This window comes from Hippichthys cyanospilos, chromosome 3 (assembly GCF_059441005.1).
Source record: "Hippichthys cyanospilos isolate Australia breed blue-spotted pipefish chromosome 3, RoL_Hcya_1.0, whole genome shotgun sequence".
In the NCBI taxonomy this organism is placed as follows: Eukaryota; Metazoa; Chordata; class Actinopteri; order Syngnathiformes; family Syngnathidae; genus Hippichthys; species Hippichthys cyanospilos.
In genome coordinates, this window is record NC_142371.1 from 23,850,873 (window position 1) to 23,870,710 (window position 19,838).

Below are 19,838 nucleotides of genomic sequence, written 5' to 3' on the forward strand. Positions count from 1 at the left end.
ATAATTTTGCATATTAATCACATCACTGATGAATAATAAATTTGGGGCAGATTTTTTTTTTTTTGCTTTTTAATTTATGCACGGATAAATACATGTAAAAACAATAATAAATGACTCGCCCATTTCGCTCATTAGCGTCATAGATGAGTGACGTCTTATTGAAGTTTCGGGCAAAAAAATTGATTTTGTAAGCATTTTTAACATCATTATAAGTTAACTCATGTTTTTCCTATTTCACCAATAAAAAAATTAAATTATAGAGAACACTTTACACAACTAGCCCTCTCATGTAGTACATAAAGAATATTAAAACATTTATTTATAAAAATGTCAGTCAAAATGTATCATTATTTTGTTAAGTGTTATTTTTTTCTTTTGTTTCACATTATAAACAATGCATAACTATACCATGTTTCTAAAATGGTCAGTGTATACACATACGTATGCATACTTATATACGTACATACACACACACACATACACTATAGTTTAATAAATAGCTGTGCCATTTCACAACTGTCGACTGTCTTCATTAACACGTAAAAGGCTGTCAGTTACATTTCTTATTTGGCCTCAATTAAAACATTTTTGGTGTCACATTAAGTGTCAAATTGCAAGATTCCAAGTGGCACCCTTGCTTCATTCTGTCATGCTGCTTGTTATCACACTTCGTCGCTATATGGCACCGAATATATGGATTAAATTAAGCTATGTATTTAGTTGTACACACACACAAACACACACACACATATATACACGGAGAATGCAGACAACAGTGCCTTTCACTGGCGGTTGGCTCACGTAACCCAATTCAAACACCATTGAAATATTTTAGCCTGTAACGATTAAAAAAACATTTTTGTAAATACAAGAACAATGATAACTTGGTATATTATTTCTTTATGAAGCTTTAAATGTTGATACAAACTGCTTTGTATTGAGAAATTACTCCTGAATCCACCATTTAAAAATGCCCACCACAAATTAATTGCATATTTTTTATAGGTTGAAATTATTCTCAGTATTATAGATGAACATTTGTTATTATTTGTTCAGATATACATAAACCCACAATCGACCAACAAAAAAATGCTTTAGTAAAATCACATAAGGCTCGAGCCTAACTAATACTATAATTATATTCATAGTACATTATACATTAGTCATCACAATTACACTAACATTTAGTGTTCATGTTAAAATATTTCATATTTTAACACATCTTATTCTATAGCAACATCTACGTGTCAAATGTGAAATATATGCAATATTTCTTTAAAAAGCACAAAACTTGCTAATTGGTGCGTCTTTTTTCGAGCCTTCGAAAAGATTAAAAATAGATACATAGCTTCCTCTGCTGGACGAGTATGGTAAAAACACGTTTCCACTTACATTAGCTTCTACATTGTGTTTGTCTTCCAGAATATTTTGGTTCCATTCAAAATTTCTTTCGCTTTAAAGGTGTATCGTCACATGTCTATTTTTCCCAGTGATTATAATCTTGAAATATTTGATGTTAGTTTTTGGATTTGTTTGAGCCCATGGCGTGTACAGTTTCCGGTTTGTTAAACATTTGAACGATCCGCCACAAAATGAAAGATATTTATGGTTATTTCAAAATGACATGGAAAATAAACATACCACCTGTGACTTCCCACTTTGTTTCCGTAGTTCGTCAAAATCAAGATAGTCAATGAAATAATGAAAATGCTAAACTTATTAAGCTGGTCAGACAAATATTAAAATCGGAAATGTTTTAAAATGACCTTTAATTTGGTTTCTTTGATGATTTTTATAACGACCTCTCGCAATAAATGAATGGATCATTTTATAATGATTGAAAGAAGGGTATGCGCCGTGTATAATCATCATGTACTGTAGTAGCGCAATGTCCAATAGTACTTGAACGCAGCACTCGCATGTAACGTATTACATGAGCACAGGGGCATTGTGGGGAAAAAATGGAATGACTTGTAAGGCGGTCAAACTAAAAGCGTCGGGTTCAAACCTCTTACAGGTCGCGTGGTCCGCGGTCTCCCGGTCTCTTCCCTGGCGCCATGCTGCGGGTCAGCCGCTTCGCTGCGTGCCGGGGACTCGCGCGGAGTTCAGCCGGGATGTGCGAGCCGAGGGGCGGTCTGACTTGCAGCAGGCCCCGCTGTCCCGCGCGGGGATTCAAGCGGCGGAGCCAGCTAGCGAACACCGCGAGGTTCGTCGCGTTCGCCGGCCGTAGAACTTTTTGCCTGGGAGGAGGAAACTCCGACCGGCAGCCTGACATCTCCGTGGTGGGCATCCCAGATCCGATCACGTGGATCCGGTGTAAAGTGACCTTGCTTCTTGTTGAGCTCTACTTCGACCTGGATGTCAACTCGGATGACTTTGAAAGAGGAGTGAAGCAGGTAAACGTACAATATGTTGGCAGGTGTCCAACTCTGCTGTTTCAAATGGGTCTCTCATTTAACACACCTGATTCAAATGATTCGCTGTTTTTTGTTTTGTTTTTTTCTCCATAGTATTGTGCTTTTTGAACATGTGTACTCGGACCCATAGGTGGCGGTAGTGCACCTTGTAAAGTAAGATGCCACCTTTTGTTAAACAGAAAAAGACGAATCAACTCAAATTTTAAACTCCAATCTGAAGGGATCAAAAAATGATCTGAGTAGTTTGAAATAAGACGTTTACCTGGAGCTTTTAGTTGGCTTTTATTTTGATTACCATTTGCACACTCAAAAAACCCCTGTTCACTTCAAGTCCCATCATGCATCGCCTTACTTTTCTCGACTATGGCAAGTAATGAAGGCTACTACTTTCTATTCCAAACTTTACAACTTGAAACTTTTAACCAGTTTTAAATCCCTAAACAGTTAGTTTTACGTCATTTCTACCTTGAACCCAGATTTGATTCATAAAATTAAACCTATGACACTACCGTCTAAACGCCAGGGTGCACAGGTTTTTATTGAGTCGATTAATAATCCTAATTTCATAATACGTTTTGTAAGAAATACTTGTCATTTTCTAGGAAGTTGACAAGCAGTTTGATTAAAAACTAGATAATAGTTACACAATCCAAGCGCAACTGACATTGCAGTTGTAGTTCGTCTGCCAACCGCTGGGGGTACCAGAATTGAAGTTCCAGAGCGCAAGCTACACCATAAAGATACAGCACAATTAATCGTGTGCTACTCTGTGTCCCAAAAGAGAGCTCAAACACACTTTTTTTTCTGTTTTATAATTATGTCCACAAATGTCGTGTTTTAGATGAATGAGAGTACATAGAACGTATTGGAAAGAACATTTTAGACTCGACTTCACCTTGGAAAACCTAATCCAGGTTTAATACCTCAACATTTAAACCTGTCTTGTCAGGCATTGGTGCATGTTTCCAGCTTGATGTCCAAAGGAAAATACTTTGACCTCATCGGCGTCGTTTCCACTGAGGTGAGAAATTGGTGTCCCTCATCCAGGTCTTACATGATTTGTCTCCGTTCTTTAGCAAAGACAATATGAATGGGTGTTTTTTTTTAAATGTGATATTTAATAGGATGCGATAGTTTTCTTAGTGTTTGTGTGTGATATTTTTCAGATGATCCGATACATCGAGGAGCGGTGCCAGCCTCTCTCGCAGCATCGTCGGCAGCATCTTGCCGTCTCCATGGACGACATCATATTTGTACTACCGGAGGACGTCTCTGTGGTCTTTGATACGCACGGTCAGTTTGCTGACATGCTTGCATGTGTTGTTGCTTTCAATTAGCGCTTATTTGTCACCTTAGCAAGTTACAACCATGCTGCTAATTTGTGGTTGACCATCATTATGTTAGCATAAAAGTAACAGAGCCCTACTGCAAATATTGTCCCCACATTTTGCAGAAGGGATCATCAAATCAACACCGTGCTTCTCACAGGAACACATGTTCTAAAACAATTATATTTAGTGGTTAAATTATGCAACACAAACAAACCACATTTACATGAGGCTCAAGCGGCGCACATGCTAGTGTAAACAACATGCTAGCACAAATTGACATGAAATCACCATAAAGTACCTCACATTATTAGCACTTGGCACAAACAGTATTAAGTCATTAATACTCACTTTCTGGTATTTAATAATAATGATGTAATATGTAATGTAATATGAAGATAAAATTATTAATATAACTCAATTCTAATGAGAACGTAGACTATATATCAGTAGCTGCATCAGGAGAGAAATTAATATCCAAAACAAACGTGTCGTTATGGTGCGCAGGTAGAAAGTTTTGCACTATCGTCATGAGGCTTTGGTATCTGATGACGCTGGAAGGCCCCGATGACCCCGAAGGCACCAGGATATTCCAAGTGTCTCCCGGGCCAGACGGCGTCCGGACGAAAAAAGTGGCCACGGCAGTCTATGAGTAAGTTTATAGTTGTGTTTCGGAGGGTAGTTTGAATTATTTCCCATGGAAGTAATTAGTTTTGCTTATTTTGTTTTGTTACGGTTGTAAAATATGTTTAAAATATTACTGTTTAATGATTTTTTTCCAAGGTGATTGTTTCTACACAGAAAATACATCAACTGATTTCATTATTATTTATTTAGTCTTCTACGTTCATCAGGATTGGCTTGAATGTAATTTCTTATGCCCACTTATATGATGAGTGTATTTTTTACCATTTATTTGTTAGGTTCCATCGCGAGTTGACAAAAGGAGCTTCTGATCACTGGATGGTGACCACTGTTTGGCACTGGAACTGGAAACCAACTGACTGACTGCTTTATCAGAAAAAAAAAAAAAAAAGAAAAAAAAAACTTTCCAGGGCCTATGACCCTCTAAGCCGTTAAAAGTTCCCATGAGTTTACTGAACATATTTATATCACATATTTAAAGCTGCTTTGACCATTTTTTTTAAACAATCAAATCTTCAGTGGAGTTTGCTGAATGAAAAAAAAAATATATTAAAAAAAATCCATATTTGTACAGGGCCAGTTTGTTTCTGCCATTCTTAGTTTTTTTTCTTGCAGAAAAAGTAATGAAAGCGTCACATTGACACTTCATGCAAAAGATTAATGAATTTTTCTGTGGCGTGCTAATGAGATTACGCATAACAACATTAGTTTAGCGACGCAACGTCAACATGACGGCGGATACGGTGTATTACCAATTTGTCACGGCGCCGAGTCACTCCTTTTACATGCCGGCGAACACAAAGAAGCACAGGCAGCACGTGCTATTAATTAATATTTTGATTTATTTAAAACTATTTCACAGTGTCGACGAGACGAGGCGGTCTGCCAACAAGACGCTTCATTAATCCGCTTAGCTAAAGAGATGGCAAAATACCGTTGTGAAGCCATAAATGAATTGTTTTGTCTCTGATGCAATTAGACATCAAAATATAGTACTCACACAAAACAGATGATAAAAACAAATCATTTGCATGGTGCAATTATACTTCCACTGTATGGCACCACACATTTTTGTTACTAGCCTAAAGAAAAAGCTAATATTCTTATTGCTTTTCAATTACTATATTCTGTAATAATAACAAAGCCCCGAAAAATGCTAAAAAAAAAACCAACTCAATTTTAGTTCTTACTGCAAAGCTTGGATTTCCTTGAGTACTTTAAGGAAGGCTCCCACGCAGACGTGGCCGTTGGGATGTCTCATGGTTGCCAGCTTCCAAGCCTCCTCGAACGTCGTCTCTGGGATGTTTGCACCCATGTTACTGAAGATCTCGGCTATCTGTTGGCAGGGATTGGGATTTTTATTACGCAACAAAAATGGCCTTTCTGTTTGGAAGCCAAATCATGAAAATGTTTGAAATAACTGAATCTTGCCCAAAATATGAACTATACAGCAGAATGCACTGCATGACAGTAAAATACGCTGCCTATTGTTGTGAGAAGGCCAGCCAACGATTCAAAATAAACCTTAGTAGACCAAATAATGTATGTACACGAACGACTTGGAACTTTTATTTTGAAGTTTGTGCTGGAAGTATTCCGTGAGGACAGTGACAACTCTTTTTACTGCACAAACTTAACTTAATGCGACTCCCTACGTAAATAACACAACGTTGTTCTGAAATCACGTTCATCTGCCAATTCAGGGCACTAAAAATGGACTCATTACGTGGACATTTTATTGTATGGCACCTGTTGCAGGTGTTTCACACATAAATTAGCCGCTAGCTAACAGTGCTTGAGTGCAGTCAGACTACATTTCAGAGGCAGTTCATTCACAGTCAAAACAGCACACACATGCTGACACGTTTGCAGTTGCTACTTATCACCTTTGAACAGACCATGCTGAGTCAAAAGTGCCTTGCTTTTCTGAAGTCTCTTGTTTCCTTGAAAAAAAAAAATTTGAGCAAGAGCCATCTAAAATCTCACTGTTTAAAACTTATAGTTAAAAAATAAAAGTTGACTATCAAAGAAAATACCTTTATATAAAATTTGGTCATTCATTTTTAGGTGGAAATGCGTTAGTTAGTCCTCTGTGTCTTTTAAATGTTTTTCACCGCACACACAAGAAATTTTTGTTTTTATCCGAATACCAAAATATTCACTAAAGGTGGCATTACAGTAGAACAGGTTGCGCTTAATACTTTCAAATTGCCTGTGGGGCGATATTTGGTTTTCCAGTTGAAGATCTGAATGGAAAAGTATTGACACATCAGACAGAGTTTGTGAACACTGCAAAAACAATATGCCAAACACCAAAGCTAATATGAGCTGTGTGCATTTTTGATAAACAAGCTCATCTGCATCTGTTAAAACAAAAAGCCTGTAACAAAAGTGACTTTTTTGTTCATGTTTACTTTTACATGCTATCTTGTTAATGTACTTGCAGTCTTTCTCGATACAAAGAAAACTTTGAAAACGGGAAATTTTAACTAGGGATTATTTTACGTTGGAAATTTTTGCCAAAATCTCATATCGTTCTTGTGTTCTCATTCTCGTGAGACACCTTGTCTTGTCCATCCCTAATCAATTTGACGTACTTCTTTTTTGGAGCGCGGGCAGTAGAGGTGGTCCTGGTAGACGCCCTGCCGCCCGTACACCGACGGCAGCAGCAGGTCCACCACCGTGGCCATGTCACCGTAGTTGATGTTGTCGTCGATCTTCCGGTTGCGCGGGGGCACGATGTCAGTGCGGATGGACGGTACTCCACAGGTGCGAGTTTCTAAGGAAAAAGACCATGGCTGAACTATGTCCCAATAGTGTTAAATAGTTAACGCCCCTAATACATTATGAATTTTAAAGCAATCATTTTTTTATGGCTTTGAACAATACAATAAAGTCCAACTTTAGAATTGCATCTTGTGTGTAGTTATTTTTGGGAATGAGCAGAGAGGGGCGTAAACTATGAAATTACTCGTCAAAGAAAAGCAATTTGGAACTACACATCACACCTTGGAGGGTTGTTAGGTCCAACAGGAGAGCTCAGTCTAAAAGTGTATCTTATTAACTACCATATTTGTTTCATGTACATTTAATACCTATGAAGGAATTATTATTTATTTAGCTTATTATTTCAGCTATTAAAAAAAATTATATTTTGTTTACAATTAACCCATTCAATCCCAAAGACATTTTATTTTTAAGGAATCAAGACATTAAATCCCAGGTAGTCATATAAATGTTTGTTTTTTTTAATTTCAAGAGTTTGGGTGAAGGCCCAAAAATGTCAATGGCTAAATGACTTAAGTACTAAAGTAATCAATTACTTATGAAATTAATCATTTACTTTGGGTACTTCAGCAGATAATTTAACACTACAGAAATCAATTACTTTAGTTATTTCCTAAAATAATCAATTACGTAAGTACTAATTAGTAGAAGAAAGTAATCAATAATTACCTAAGTTAATTACCAATTATTAGTAGAAGAAATTGATTAAAGTAATCAATAATTACCTAAGTTAATTAACAATAATTACCAATTACCAATCAATACCTAAGTACCCCAAATTAATCAATTACTTTACTTTTAATCTCTAAATTTGTACTTAATTTGTTAAATACTTAATTCATCAACCGTTTTTATACCCTGCTTTAGCCAAGTCTTTGAGACAGAAAATAAATTAACTTTTGGATTGTTGGCTTTGTGTGTTATGTTTATCTAAATCCAAAAATGGATATTTCTGAGGAAAATTCGTATTTTTCTCAATACCTCAAAACTAATATTCTCAATATAGGTTTTGTCTTAACACATCACAAATATGGATTTTTTATGCTGAAAATGGGTACATAACAAAAGCATCCCTTTCAAGACGGAAAGTTGCCACTGCAAATGAACGTCCTATGAAACAGGAGATGCCATACGTTTTCCACTCACATAACAAACTGACTTGACTTGGACTTACCAGATGCAATCATATTGACTTTGACTTACTTGATTCTTTTGGCTCTCCGCCAGCAGCCCCAATAGTGGAGGTAGTGGTGATGAAGCGGTCTGAGATGGGTTCGGGTCGTGAGAGGGTCCTCACGGTCTTGAGCGAGCTGCCAGTCCTGAACATCTCCAGGTCATCGCTTCTTAATAGCGGGCCCGGACTAGGCCGTCCAGACGATACCGATTTGGGGTCATGGTCTAAGCCCGTCTGAAACTGGGCTGAATAGAAACCCCCGCCACAACATTTTAAATTTTCTTCTATTCACAAATTATGCACTGGTGGAACTCACCATTCATGACCAGGCGCTGGTCCCGTCTGTTTAGCGGCATCTTTTCCTTCCAGGTGAGGAAGTTAGCAAACTCCATGAAATTGATGAATCCATCTTTATCAAGGTCGCAGTCTTCCATTACATCATCTAGGACAGCCTCGCTGGCAACCACGTTGAAGTGACGGCACACCTCTTGCAGGTCCTCCTTATCGATGCTCCCTCTGCCTTTCTAGGGGGAAAACCGCCATTCTAAACTTAATCAGCACTTTGATTGTCAAACTATCGGCCCAATAATCCCAGATTCGTGAGTCCACAAGTACCTTGTCGTAGTACCTGAAAGCCTGCAGCAATGAAGGGAAGTTATGGAAGTTGATATGTTTGAGGCGGTTGCGCACGGTGCTGGCCAGGGGGCGCTGGCGCCCGTCAGCTCGCTCTCGCTTGTTCGCCGGTTTCTTCGGTGAGTGGATCAGATCCCCGACATCTGCGCAAACCCAAAAATGGCACAGTCCTCCTTACCGCATCCACTATCACCAGATAAAACTCACTGTATTCATCTTGTGGTATGAAGAGTCCGAAGGTGTGGTCCGGAGGCATCTCGACATTGTTTCCTTTTCTGGGAGAATCACGTGACAATTTCGAAAAATGTATTCTTCGACATATCGGATGTTAGATGCAATAAACTTACTTCTTAATGTACGTGCTCCCAATTTGTTGTTCCAACTTTTCCCTGCTGTCGGGCGATCGCTTCCACTCGGGGTTTGGATTGTAGATCCTTCAGTAAAGAAAGTACTTGAGATAAACATTGACTACAGTGTTCCCTCAATTATCGTGAAGGTAACGTTCCCAGAAAATAATCAGAGTTACTAAATCCATTTTCACAAAAAAAAAAAATTGTCTGGACCGACTGAGAAATATATATATATATATATATATATATATATATATATATATATATTATAAAGAGCAAGGTATACCTGCAAGTGATATCTTCATGAATGAAAATTTTAACATAAGTAGTTTTTTTTTTGTTTGTTTTTAATTCAATAATACAATCACTATTTTCGGACTGGTCCAACTTAAAAGGAAGAAAATCAACTAGAAAATGGCAAGTAAACCTGCAACAGAAAAAGTTATGGTAATGAATGAAAAGCCGCCATGGAGTGATATCGCAATAACCAAACCTTGAGGAAGCAAGTGACCACTCTATAAATACAAACATACAGTATATAAAGTGAATTTCAATTTTTCTAACACAACTTATTTCATTAAAATTTGATTTAAAAAAAAAAGATTTTTTTAAATGAAAAGTAATTCACCAAAACTAAAAAAAAATCATGATGTGAACTATATTATTATAATCAATATACATCAAATAAGAAAAAAAATACATGCAGTTTTTCACAGGAGGCTGTGAATAAATGCTATTAAAACAGTATTTCATATTGAGTACAGCTTCGTATTGCATTTGTCATTTTCATCTAGTTCGTACTGTGTATTAAATAATCATCATAATCACCGCCATTATCATTGAGAAATGACGATTGATTGACAGTAAATTAGCAGTGGGCAGTGTCTCCTGGCAACTGCTGCTTAGCAGCCAACAATCACAAGATCGGACACCATGATAGGGCCTCTATGTAAACAACCAGTTTTAGTTTAAAAAAAAAAAGAAAATGCTCTTGATCTCACCGCGTGGATTCTCCCACCCAATGCAAACATCTACCGACGGCGCGTCCATCGTTGTAAAAAGGCTTCTTGATCCCAAAGCAGCTGTCTTTGTTGTAGTTGTACTTCCTGTCTTTTTGCTCACCTTGAACACAATTACAATTTAGTAAAAAAGTGACCGCTGAATTTTGTAGTAGTATTTCATTTACGTGATATGAGTATTCTTGAGTCAAGACCTATATTTCCCAGAGGTCCATAGAAAGATTTTATTTTGCATTAATATTTTTGCCAAACAGGCAATCTGGATCAGATCTCGATTATACTCATTTTAAATTAATCTCTAAAAACCTTACGCACATTTAGGAATTCAGTGGCTGAGATTGAAATATTCTTGTTCTGTTTTATGGGTTCTGTTTTTTTAAGTCATTAATAACATGCTAAATTTGCATTTCTGCTAAACAGGCAATTGGGAACAGTTCTTGATTAAATTCAGTGGACAATAAATGTTAAATATCATGAGTGTATGTTTGTCAAATCTCATGTGTGTTGAACAATCTTTGGATCTGGATTAAATCTATCTTTGACAATACAAGTTTATAAAATACATGTAGAGTTCTCACCAACAAAGTATCCGTTGTGAGTGTGAACATAAACCTTGTGCGCGTCCTGCTCTTCCTTTTCCAGCTCTGCCATAGTTTTAGGAGGATAAAGAATATGGACAATGTCCTCATCTGCACACAATAAGAACAAGCATGAATGAAAAAACAAACTCAGAACCTTAAGAGACTATTTGAACTGGCGCACCTTGAGGAGTTTTCATTCCAAACTTGGTTTTCTCATTAAACCAAGGGGGGGATGCGGCACAGTCTGGTGGGTGGCCCAGCAGCGTCTTCTTCCGTGAGTTGTAGACAGCCTCCCCTAACTCCTGCAATGTCTGCTGGAACTTGCTGAGAGGTGGTGGGTTGATAATGACTGCAGCCTGTCACAATGACAAAAATTATAACTGGATGTGATACAAAAGATTTATATGAATCTTGCATTTCAAATTTGTGACACCTTTTAACTTCACTGTAATAGAACTAATGATTGATGAGTTAACAGGGCAGCTAGTGATGAGCATGTTTGCATTGTAGTTGAGAAATGCCGTTAGCTTCATTGAGGTCACTAAATCAGGGGTCTCAAACTTGTGGTCCAGGGGACATTTGAGACCTGTAAAATGATATTTTTCTATCCCACACTTGACATCAAAGTTGTAATGCTAGTGCAGCCCAGTGTTTTGTTTTTTGGGGTTTTTTTGTACTGGGTGTTCTATGTGTGTTCTTTTCTAATGTTAGCTGAAATAAAACCCAGTTCAGCCATGACTCTCTCAGGCTCTGCCAGCTGACCGTTTGCGAAGTGTCGCTACAAAGGCCGTGAATGAGTGTGTCGGCCACTACTGGATCATTGGCCTTCCCGTGGTGCACACGGGTCCTGCCAATCTCCGGTCTGTAGCTTCTACGGAATTTTCGAACCATAGGTGGCGTCAGGGGCTGAAAAAAAGAAAAGTGGAAAAATTTCACTTCGCTAGAATGGCTTTTTAAAAGGAAGGATGCATTGCAATATGACCACATATTTAAAATTTATAACAGAGAGTATTCAGACTCTCTCAAAAGAAGTTCTTCAGATTTTTTTTCACACGGAGATCCCCCAGAAAGGTCATAACACAAGACTAATCTGGCGACGAAGGCATCTTGTCATTCAATAAGATGATGGATATCATTTCCAGCATCGATTGTGGCATATAAACAAACACAATTGCTCTCAACATGACAGGACAGGTGAAGTAAGTGTTTGGTGATACGCTTCACCTTCCTGTCCTGGCATTCCTCCTCAATGCCATTTAACAGCGGAGAAAAAGTGGAGGGCATAAACATGCAGAGGCATAATTCCTGAGACTGTACTGTTACGGCTTTGTGACTTTGATCCTACTTATGAAAGCAAAATATTGCCTGGAAAACTTTTTCCACTCATTTTGTGTCTGTCAGTGTTATGAAACAAAAATACATTTACCAAAATATTGTAAAAATACAAATACAATTAATAGAGTAAAATAAAATAAGGTTTCCGTTCTCCAGTCCCCATTAACTGTGTAAAACGAGAGAACACTATCTATACATTTTCTCAAAATACAGGCAAGTTAAAATATTCAATTTTAACCATCTTACCCTTTCAATTTCCTGAAAACAAGTAGCAGCCCTTTCCCCAATAGGGACTCGTTTTCCAGCCTGGCGTGTGCGGAAAAATGTACATATTAATTGGCCTGTCCGTTAAAAACACATATGACCACACAATACCAAAGTCATCTGCAGCGGAACCGAGATAACAACACGTCAAAGTCGACTTACCCTCGGCATGTGTACTATTCTCATTGCGTCGGTCATATTCACCTCCAATTGACTTTTAATATTTCCAATAATTTGCAGCTAAAAATAAAACTTCCCCCGAGGAAGTTACACAAGGGCTAGCTTACTCTAAGTTTGTCGTTGCCTAGCAACATTTCAAAAAGCGACAGTGATATACTTAAAATACTTCAAAAAAGCGCGCGTCCTAATAAACGCAACGTAAGAAAAAAGTAGTGGGAAAAATGTTTCGAAACAAAAAGGGAAAAAATAAATGACGTGTGGATGAACGAGTTACATTTCTATATGAAAAGATCGCCATTTTGTGTTCTCTCCTTAGTCTTGCTGATGCTTTTTATCCCGCGTTAAAATCATACACATAATATAAAATATCCTCAAAATGATAAGAATGGAGTGGCGCGTATGATTGGTGGGACTCGCTGAGACGTAGGAGGATTGCCAGTTGCAGTCATACGATCTGTCATCATCGCTCGTACAAAGCCAACAGGGAAGTTGAGACAAGTGGCGGAGCCTGCTGGAAAAAAAAAGATATCCAATGTTTTATTAAACCCAGCAGACATCAAAGTGCGTACTTTTGTTTTTTGGGGGAGGACAACATTTGGTGGCGGCGTCGTCTCTTGGCTGGGTGAGTGAACGAAGCGATTACGAGCCAACTAGCAGGCGGCTAACCGGAGTGCTGGGGAAGGGAGAGCTCCACCCGACTCGGCCGCGATTACCCGAACGTCCAACCCCGAGCGCGGCGCCTTCTTAGCGGCGTAGCTTGCTAGCCTTAGCGCGCTGCTGACGATGGAGGGGATCAAGCTAACCCGCTAGAGTGGCGACCCGGGCGGGTTGGACCGGTCGGATATGCGCCACTTGTTATGTTGTGATGACAAACATGGACGCTGCGGAGACATTTGGACCACATTTGTTGGAGCCAAAAGACAGCGAAGGGACAGTGACGTTAGCCAGCTGTTAGCTAGCGACGGCTAGCATCATAGCTGTCACTAGCCGTACACACCCAAACGTACCGCACATAATGTCAATGTTTGCCTAAGCGGCAATAATGCCCACGCTCGCTCGGCGTGTCTGCGTCTTGGAATGACTCCACACGCAGTCAAGTTCACTTTGTCACCGGCTACGATTCGCCTTTCTATACGACGTACGAAGTTACTAAGTAGCATCTTGGCTAACATTAGCTAGTATTGTGCTAATTCACGCTAATCAACAACAACAACATAAGGGCACGTTGCTTCATAAAACTTGCTTTTGTAACGGGGTGCGCGCATGCGGGAAAAAGCGTTCAACCGTGATCAAATAATCACATATGCTGGTTTGTCTGCTAATATAATATAATGTTAATCTATCAGGGAAAACGTTCTAAGCCTCAAGTAGCGACCACCTTATTTAGTGGACCTTTGGGCTTTTAAATGGAACTGTTAGTTCAGAAGCAGTTCACTAATAAGAGCCTTTGAAAAGACAAGCTCTTTTATGTGTTGTAGTTTCTTTAAAGCAAAAAATGAACTCTCTCATTCATAAAATAAACTGGAATCCGTGATACATTTCACGTTACTTTCAAGTGGGACAATAAATCTTGATTACTTCCCAAATATTAGTAGTAGGGATGGGACAAGACGCAAATTCCACGAGACGTCTCACACCCAGCGTTCAAATGTAAACATAAAAGGAGACAAACTGCATACCTGCCATTTTGTAATCATCATTTTCTTCAACTGCAAAACCAAAATATCACCACACAGGTGATTTGAAAGTAATTAGAGCATCCTGTTTTTATCCGGTAGAGCTGTAGCTATTAAGTATTTTGGTATTTGATTAAAATGCGTGTGTACACATTATATACATACACACTATACATTATACATTTTATATATATATATATATATATATATATATATATATATATATATATATATATATATATATATATATATATATATATATATGTGTGTGTGTGTGTGTGTGTGTGTGTGTGTGTGTGTGTACTGAGAGAGAGCTATGTGAAAAACAAATACAAATACACACAAGAGCAAATATTAACACTTAACTATATTTACAGTTAACTAGGGTTGCTGGCTTGCAAGTGCCTATCCCAGCTGTCTTTGAGCAGTAGGTGGGTGACACCCTGAGCCTGTTGCCAGCCAATTGCAGGGCACACAGGGACAAACAACCATTCACGCACCCAATCACACCCCCAAGGGCAATTAAGAGTGTCCGATATATAAACCATACATGTTTTGGAGTGTGGGAGGCATTTGGAGTGCCTGGAGGGCACTGGGACCACATGCAAACTCCACAAAGAACACCGTAGTGAGCTGGAATTGAAACCAACAATTCTTTTATTTTACCTAAATTTAATTTAAGCTAATAATGACGAGCACAGAACACAGTTGAGTGAGCTCGTTTTTTTAAAAAAATGATGAGTATGAATGGCACCTGTCAAGCTGTCAGCATCAATGTGAGTAATTTGCATTACTATTAAACTGCCTTAGGACGAGTTGAACAGCTCTTCATGAAGACTCAGTTCATCGTGGAGAGCTGTTCAAACGACCGTTCGTTCGTGAACGTCACGTCACTATTTACCATAAATCTTTTATGACCGTTGTTCTACATCGGTGACCTAAAATGATAGCGATCAGGCTCCAAATAAGAATATTTATGTCAGGTCTTATCATGGACATTGTCAACTGTTGAGTTTGTCAAAGCAACCAGTGTTTGTTTGACATTGGGAATACTAAACCATTCTGCTAACTCCATTGTTGATATCGATTCAGGTCTGAAACTAAGGTCATCGCTCTGGAGTAGGACACATTCACTTGCGAGGCGAGACTCTTCACCTAAACACCTGTTATTATCTCAAACGTAATTAACAAATGATGCGTAATAAGCAGAGCACTAAAGTGACGGATGTACCTTGCTCACTTAGTTTTCCAGTGACAATTATCAAATGATTCAGGTCATTTAATATTTACCCGTGTGTTTCCGCAGCATCCACAACAGGAAGCGTCCGGAGAAAGCGACATGGCAAGTAGAGGCGGAGCTACCCGACCCAATGGGCCCAACGCCGGCAACAAGATCTGCCAGTTCAAGCTGGTGCTGCTGGGGGAGTCGGCGGTGGGAAAGTCGAGTCTGGTGCTCCGCTTCGTCAAGGGACAGTTCCATGAATTCCAGGAGAGCACCATCGGAGGTTGGTTCGGGAGTAGTGGACTATTTACACCAAGCGCTTTCTATCTCACCTGTGATTGGCAAAAACGTTTCTGGGTCACTTCCTGCATTATTTCAACAGCCGGAAAATGGACAGAATAGCATAAGCTAACAGAAAAATGAGGAAGTATACTGTGAGGGATCCAGAAAAGGTTTGGTAACTCAAATTTGCTTTATTTAGTGTTCCCTCGCTACGAAGCAGTTCAGTTATCACTGATTCACTCGATTGCCGATTTCAGGTTTGCATCAGAATATTTCTTACAGTTTTTCTGAAGTCAGGCCAGAAACAAAAGTCAACCCTTACTACGTGGATTTCCATTTATGACTGTATCTATTGCAGGGTTTTTTTTCCGAATATTTTAGTCAGGCCAGACAAAAAAAGTTGTGTTTATGGATTTTTTTTTTTTTTTTTTGGTTTAACAAAGGAAACAAATTTAAAGAAGAGAACAAATGCAAAATAAGTTCAAGCTCTACTTTGCTGCTTTTGGTTACTTCAAGCATTTTTCGGAATGGAACCCCTGCAATAAACAATGGGACATTGTACTTTTCTGCACAGTTCACGCCCTCAAGATTTTCTGTTTTGTTACATTCCTCCTATTGTGAATGGAGCGGGACGACAACTGGAAGTTAATGTGCCGATCACTGGTGAAATCTTCAGTATAGTTTGGCAAAAATAACTCAATTTTGCACTTTTTGGTATTTTCCCAGTCAGCTTTACAATGTGAATGATGCTTTACGATCTGGAATGGCTTTCAGTTCACAGCTGTGCATTATCAAGAGTTAGCTTGAATTTTGGGACCTCATTTGGATTTGAAGGTGTTTCCAATCTTTTGAACTGTACTGTATTTTATGGACCTGCTGTAGGTAGTCAATTTCAGTTAACCCTCTGTCAAACCTATTTCCAGCTATTTGCAGAATGACTTTCCTTTTGCCATATTTTTTGCATTTTCTGTAATGTGCAAAGAGGCCACAAAGTGGCGCCAGAGTATTGTTTTTTTTCAGTAATAATTGCTGTCAGCGAAGTATTGTTAAGGGATACATCTTGATCGGTTGAATCATCCGCATTCTTTCGGTAAACTCGGCAGTTTGTTGTTGCTTTTCTGACAAATTGGAGGTCACGTGCACTCTCAAAATGGCTGACGCTATCACCGGCGTCCTTGTTGCATTTCCCACAGCCGCCTTCCTGACTCAGACGGTATGCTTGGACGACACAACGGTCAAATTTGAAATCTGGGACACGGCTGGCCAGGAACGCTATCACAGTCTGGCCCCCATGTACTACAGAGGCGCCCAGGCCGCCATCGTGGTCTACGACATCACTAACGAGGTACGTCCCAAACATACATACAGTATATATGTACAGTACAGTATGTCCAACATACTGTATTTAAGGTCTCAGAAGAATCGGCATTATGGGTATCTTATCGTTGCCGTTTCCTGCACAGGAGTCATTTGTGCGCGCAAAGAACTGGGTGAAGGAGCTCCAGAGGCAAGCCAGTCCCAACATCGTCATCGCACTTGCCGGCAACAAAGCCGACCTGGCCAGCAAGCGAGCGCTCGACTTCCAGGTCCGTGAAAATACACGGGACATTTAGTTATTTGTTTTTTTTAAGAAAAATTGACATTAATACTACAATTAAAATCAGAATAGATTTCAGCGGACCCCACCATTCAAAGATGAAGGGGACAAAGGTCGACTTCAAATAGAAAAAAAAAAAAGAATATTTGACGATCCCTTACAATTTCCATGATTTTTTAGTTTTTGAGAGGGTGGGAATCGGAAGCACTTGACGTGATGGAACTCATGTCGTTTACAGGACGCACAATCGTACGCCGACGACAACAGCCTGCTCTTCATGGAGACGTCGGCAAAGACCTCCATGAATGTCAACGAGATCTTTATGGCCATCGGTGAGCATCTCTGTGAAAATATGCCTTAGGCTAGGTTCACTCTGAAGTTACTCATGCGTTTGTGACTTACGAATCGGATAAATGCGACCTGGCTTAAATCACATGACAGAAGATGAGATCGGGATCAGATTTAGGACCATAAATCATATCTGAAAAACAAGCGCAAAATTGGCTGCAGAAAACAGGGATACCGTATATCGATTATATTACTTTTAAAAATTGCATGTCACCAAAAAATTCTAATTGGGGAAAAAATATATTTCGCCCCTAGTTCAAACCGTGAGCGAAGAGGCGGCTTATAGTCCAAAATTGATGGTAAATATTTCACCAAATGATACCTTTTAAATGTGAGGTATGTACATTTAGATTTTTTTTTAATTATTTAAACATTTAATGAGAAGCATTTCAAAGTTGGATACAATTATGTTATAACAATTGTTATCACATTGAATGGGACTATCTTTTAAAATGTCAAACATAGCGTAGGACCTCCCCTTTCCCGAATGAGCGCATGTTGACAGCAATGTGTGATGATGTCATCGTAGCCAAGAAGCTCCCCAAGAACGAACCACAGACAGCCGGCGGCAGCGGAGGGCGGAATCGGGGCGTGGACCTGACCGAGACGGCTCAAGCCAGCACCCGCACCTGTTGCAGTAACTAGGAGGGCCACCGCCATGGTCTTGGTTAACAAACACACACACACACACACACACACGCCCTCCCCACAAAACACACACATCAGCTTCCTTACATTGTTCCTCACAACCCATGTCCAGAATAGCGAAAGACTTTGTATAGCTGCATTTCTAAACCCCTTTTTTTTTTTTTTTGTTGTTCTTTTGTTGATGGTCCTCCTCTTTCTTTTTAAAAAGTTTTCTTTTTAAAGATGTGTACATCAGTATAATGGATGCATGTTATCACTACAAAATGCAAACATCTTCTCACCATTTTGCCGTAAACTAACGCCCCCACGCCCACAAAATGGCTCTCATCCTGACACGTCATTGCTTTTTTCCCTTCTCTGTCAAGAAAAAACCCAACAGGAGGGATTTAGTTATTTGGGTTGGGTTTTTTTTTGTTTGTTTGTTTTCGCTCCCTGGAGGATTCGTGGATCATTTTCCCCCCAGCCCCGCGAGTCAACACCGCACGTGTAGAAAAGACCACGCAAACAAAAGAGATTCCGAACAATTGTACAGTTGGTTATGCTTTTTATTTAGATTTTTTTTGTATTCATTCTCTTCTTGTCTCCAACTGGTAAAGCTGTGGTGTTTCTTTTTTTTAAATGATTATTCTAATTAGCTCTGTGTAGTGTTATTAACAAAACAAAAAAAATATCAACTCTCTGGTGTCACGTTGGAAAGGAACTTTTAATCGCATTGCACACAGTGTTGATCATCATGTCTTCATTTTATACGAGCGAGTGCTTGTGACCCGCTAACGGCTCGATGGGTTTTAACCACGCGACGGGCCCGATCGGTTTGAGTGTCTGAATACAACTTAATAAATTCAATAAAGATTGAATCTCTTGTATGCCTTCTTTGCTTGCTTGAATGTAATTTACTCATAACAGTATTTTTTTTTGTCACCTTTATGTAATTTTAGCTACGAACTTGAAAAATTCGTATGTCGAGGCAAGGTTACCTACCGTACATTATCAGGTGGCTCTCTGCAGCAGTTCCGTGGCATCGCCACGCGGGGGCAGTAGTGTAGCGCCACAGCCATTTTATGGGTTGAACTATATAGTCATCTTACGTTGTTGGCAGTTTTAAAAACGTTATCAAAGTTTGTCAGCTTGCATTTGGCATGTTCTGACCCCACATATATTAAAAAAAATAGGCTTTGATGTCCCGCCGTTTCCATGACGACAGCCTCCCTTTAGTACAGCATGTCCCTTGTGCTTCCCGGAGGGGGTCAGCAGGCTGAACTTTACAGGAGATGTTTGTTTGTTTTTGTTTTTGTTTTTTTTGGGGGGGGGGGATTTTCCCCCACTTTAATAGTTCCCAGGCATCCTAATAT

At 39.2% G+C, this 19,838-nt stretch overlaps 3 protein-coding genes across 3 annotated transcripts; 2 read left to right on the plus strand and 1 right to left on the minus strand.

The window, feature by feature from the left end:
* Positions 1 to 1,946: 1,946 nt before the first annotated feature.
* LOC148426407 (m-AAA protease-interacting protein 1, mitochondrial) lies at positions 1,947 to 7,304 on the plus strand. Its single transcript, XM_088409893.1, has 5 exons — positions 1,947 to 2,396; positions 3,367 to 3,438; positions 3,584 to 3,710; positions 4,253 to 4,397; positions 4,669 to 7,304. The coding sequence occupies exons 1-5, from the start codon at positions 2,058 to 2,060 to the stop codon at positions 4,751 to 4,753; spliced, it is 768 nt and encodes a 255-aa protein (XP_088266019.1). The 5' UTR covers positions 1,947 to 2,057; the 3' UTR covers positions 4,754 to 7,304.
* efhb (EF-hand domain family, member B) lies at positions 3,231 to 14,168 on the minus strand. The gene is made up of 13 exons (XM_088409892.1): positions 12,696 to 14,168; positions 12,516 to 12,575; positions 11,697 to 11,840; positions 11,116 to 11,290; positions 10,932 to 11,042; positions 10,336 to 10,456; positions 9,332 to 9,418; positions 9,192 to 9,259; positions 8,967 to 9,127; positions 8,668 to 8,875; positions 8,381 to 8,596; positions 6,988 to 7,169; positions 3,231 to 5,726 (listed from the first exon to the last, which is right to left on the minus strand). Exons 1-13 carry the CDS (start codon positions 12,729 to 12,731, stop codon positions 5,577 to 5,579), a joined length of 1,719 nt encoding a protein of 572 aa, XP_088266018.1. The 5' UTR covers positions 12,732 to 14,168; the 3' UTR covers positions 3,231 to 5,576.
* On the plus strand, positions 13,069 to 19,352 carry rab5ab (RAB5A, member RAS oncogene family, b). The gene is made up of 6 exons (XM_088409895.1): positions 13,069 to 13,335; positions 15,696 to 15,894; positions 17,087 to 17,238; positions 17,357 to 17,479; positions 17,729 to 17,822; positions 18,368 to 19,352. The coding sequence occupies exons 2-6, from the start codon at positions 15,729 to 15,731 to the stop codon at positions 18,481 to 18,483; spliced, it is 651 nt and encodes a 216-aa protein (XP_088266021.1). The 5' UTR covers positions 13,069 to 13,335; positions 15,696 to 15,728; the 3' UTR covers positions 18,484 to 19,352.
* The last annotated feature ends 486 nt before the right edge of the window (positions 19,353 to 19,838 follow it).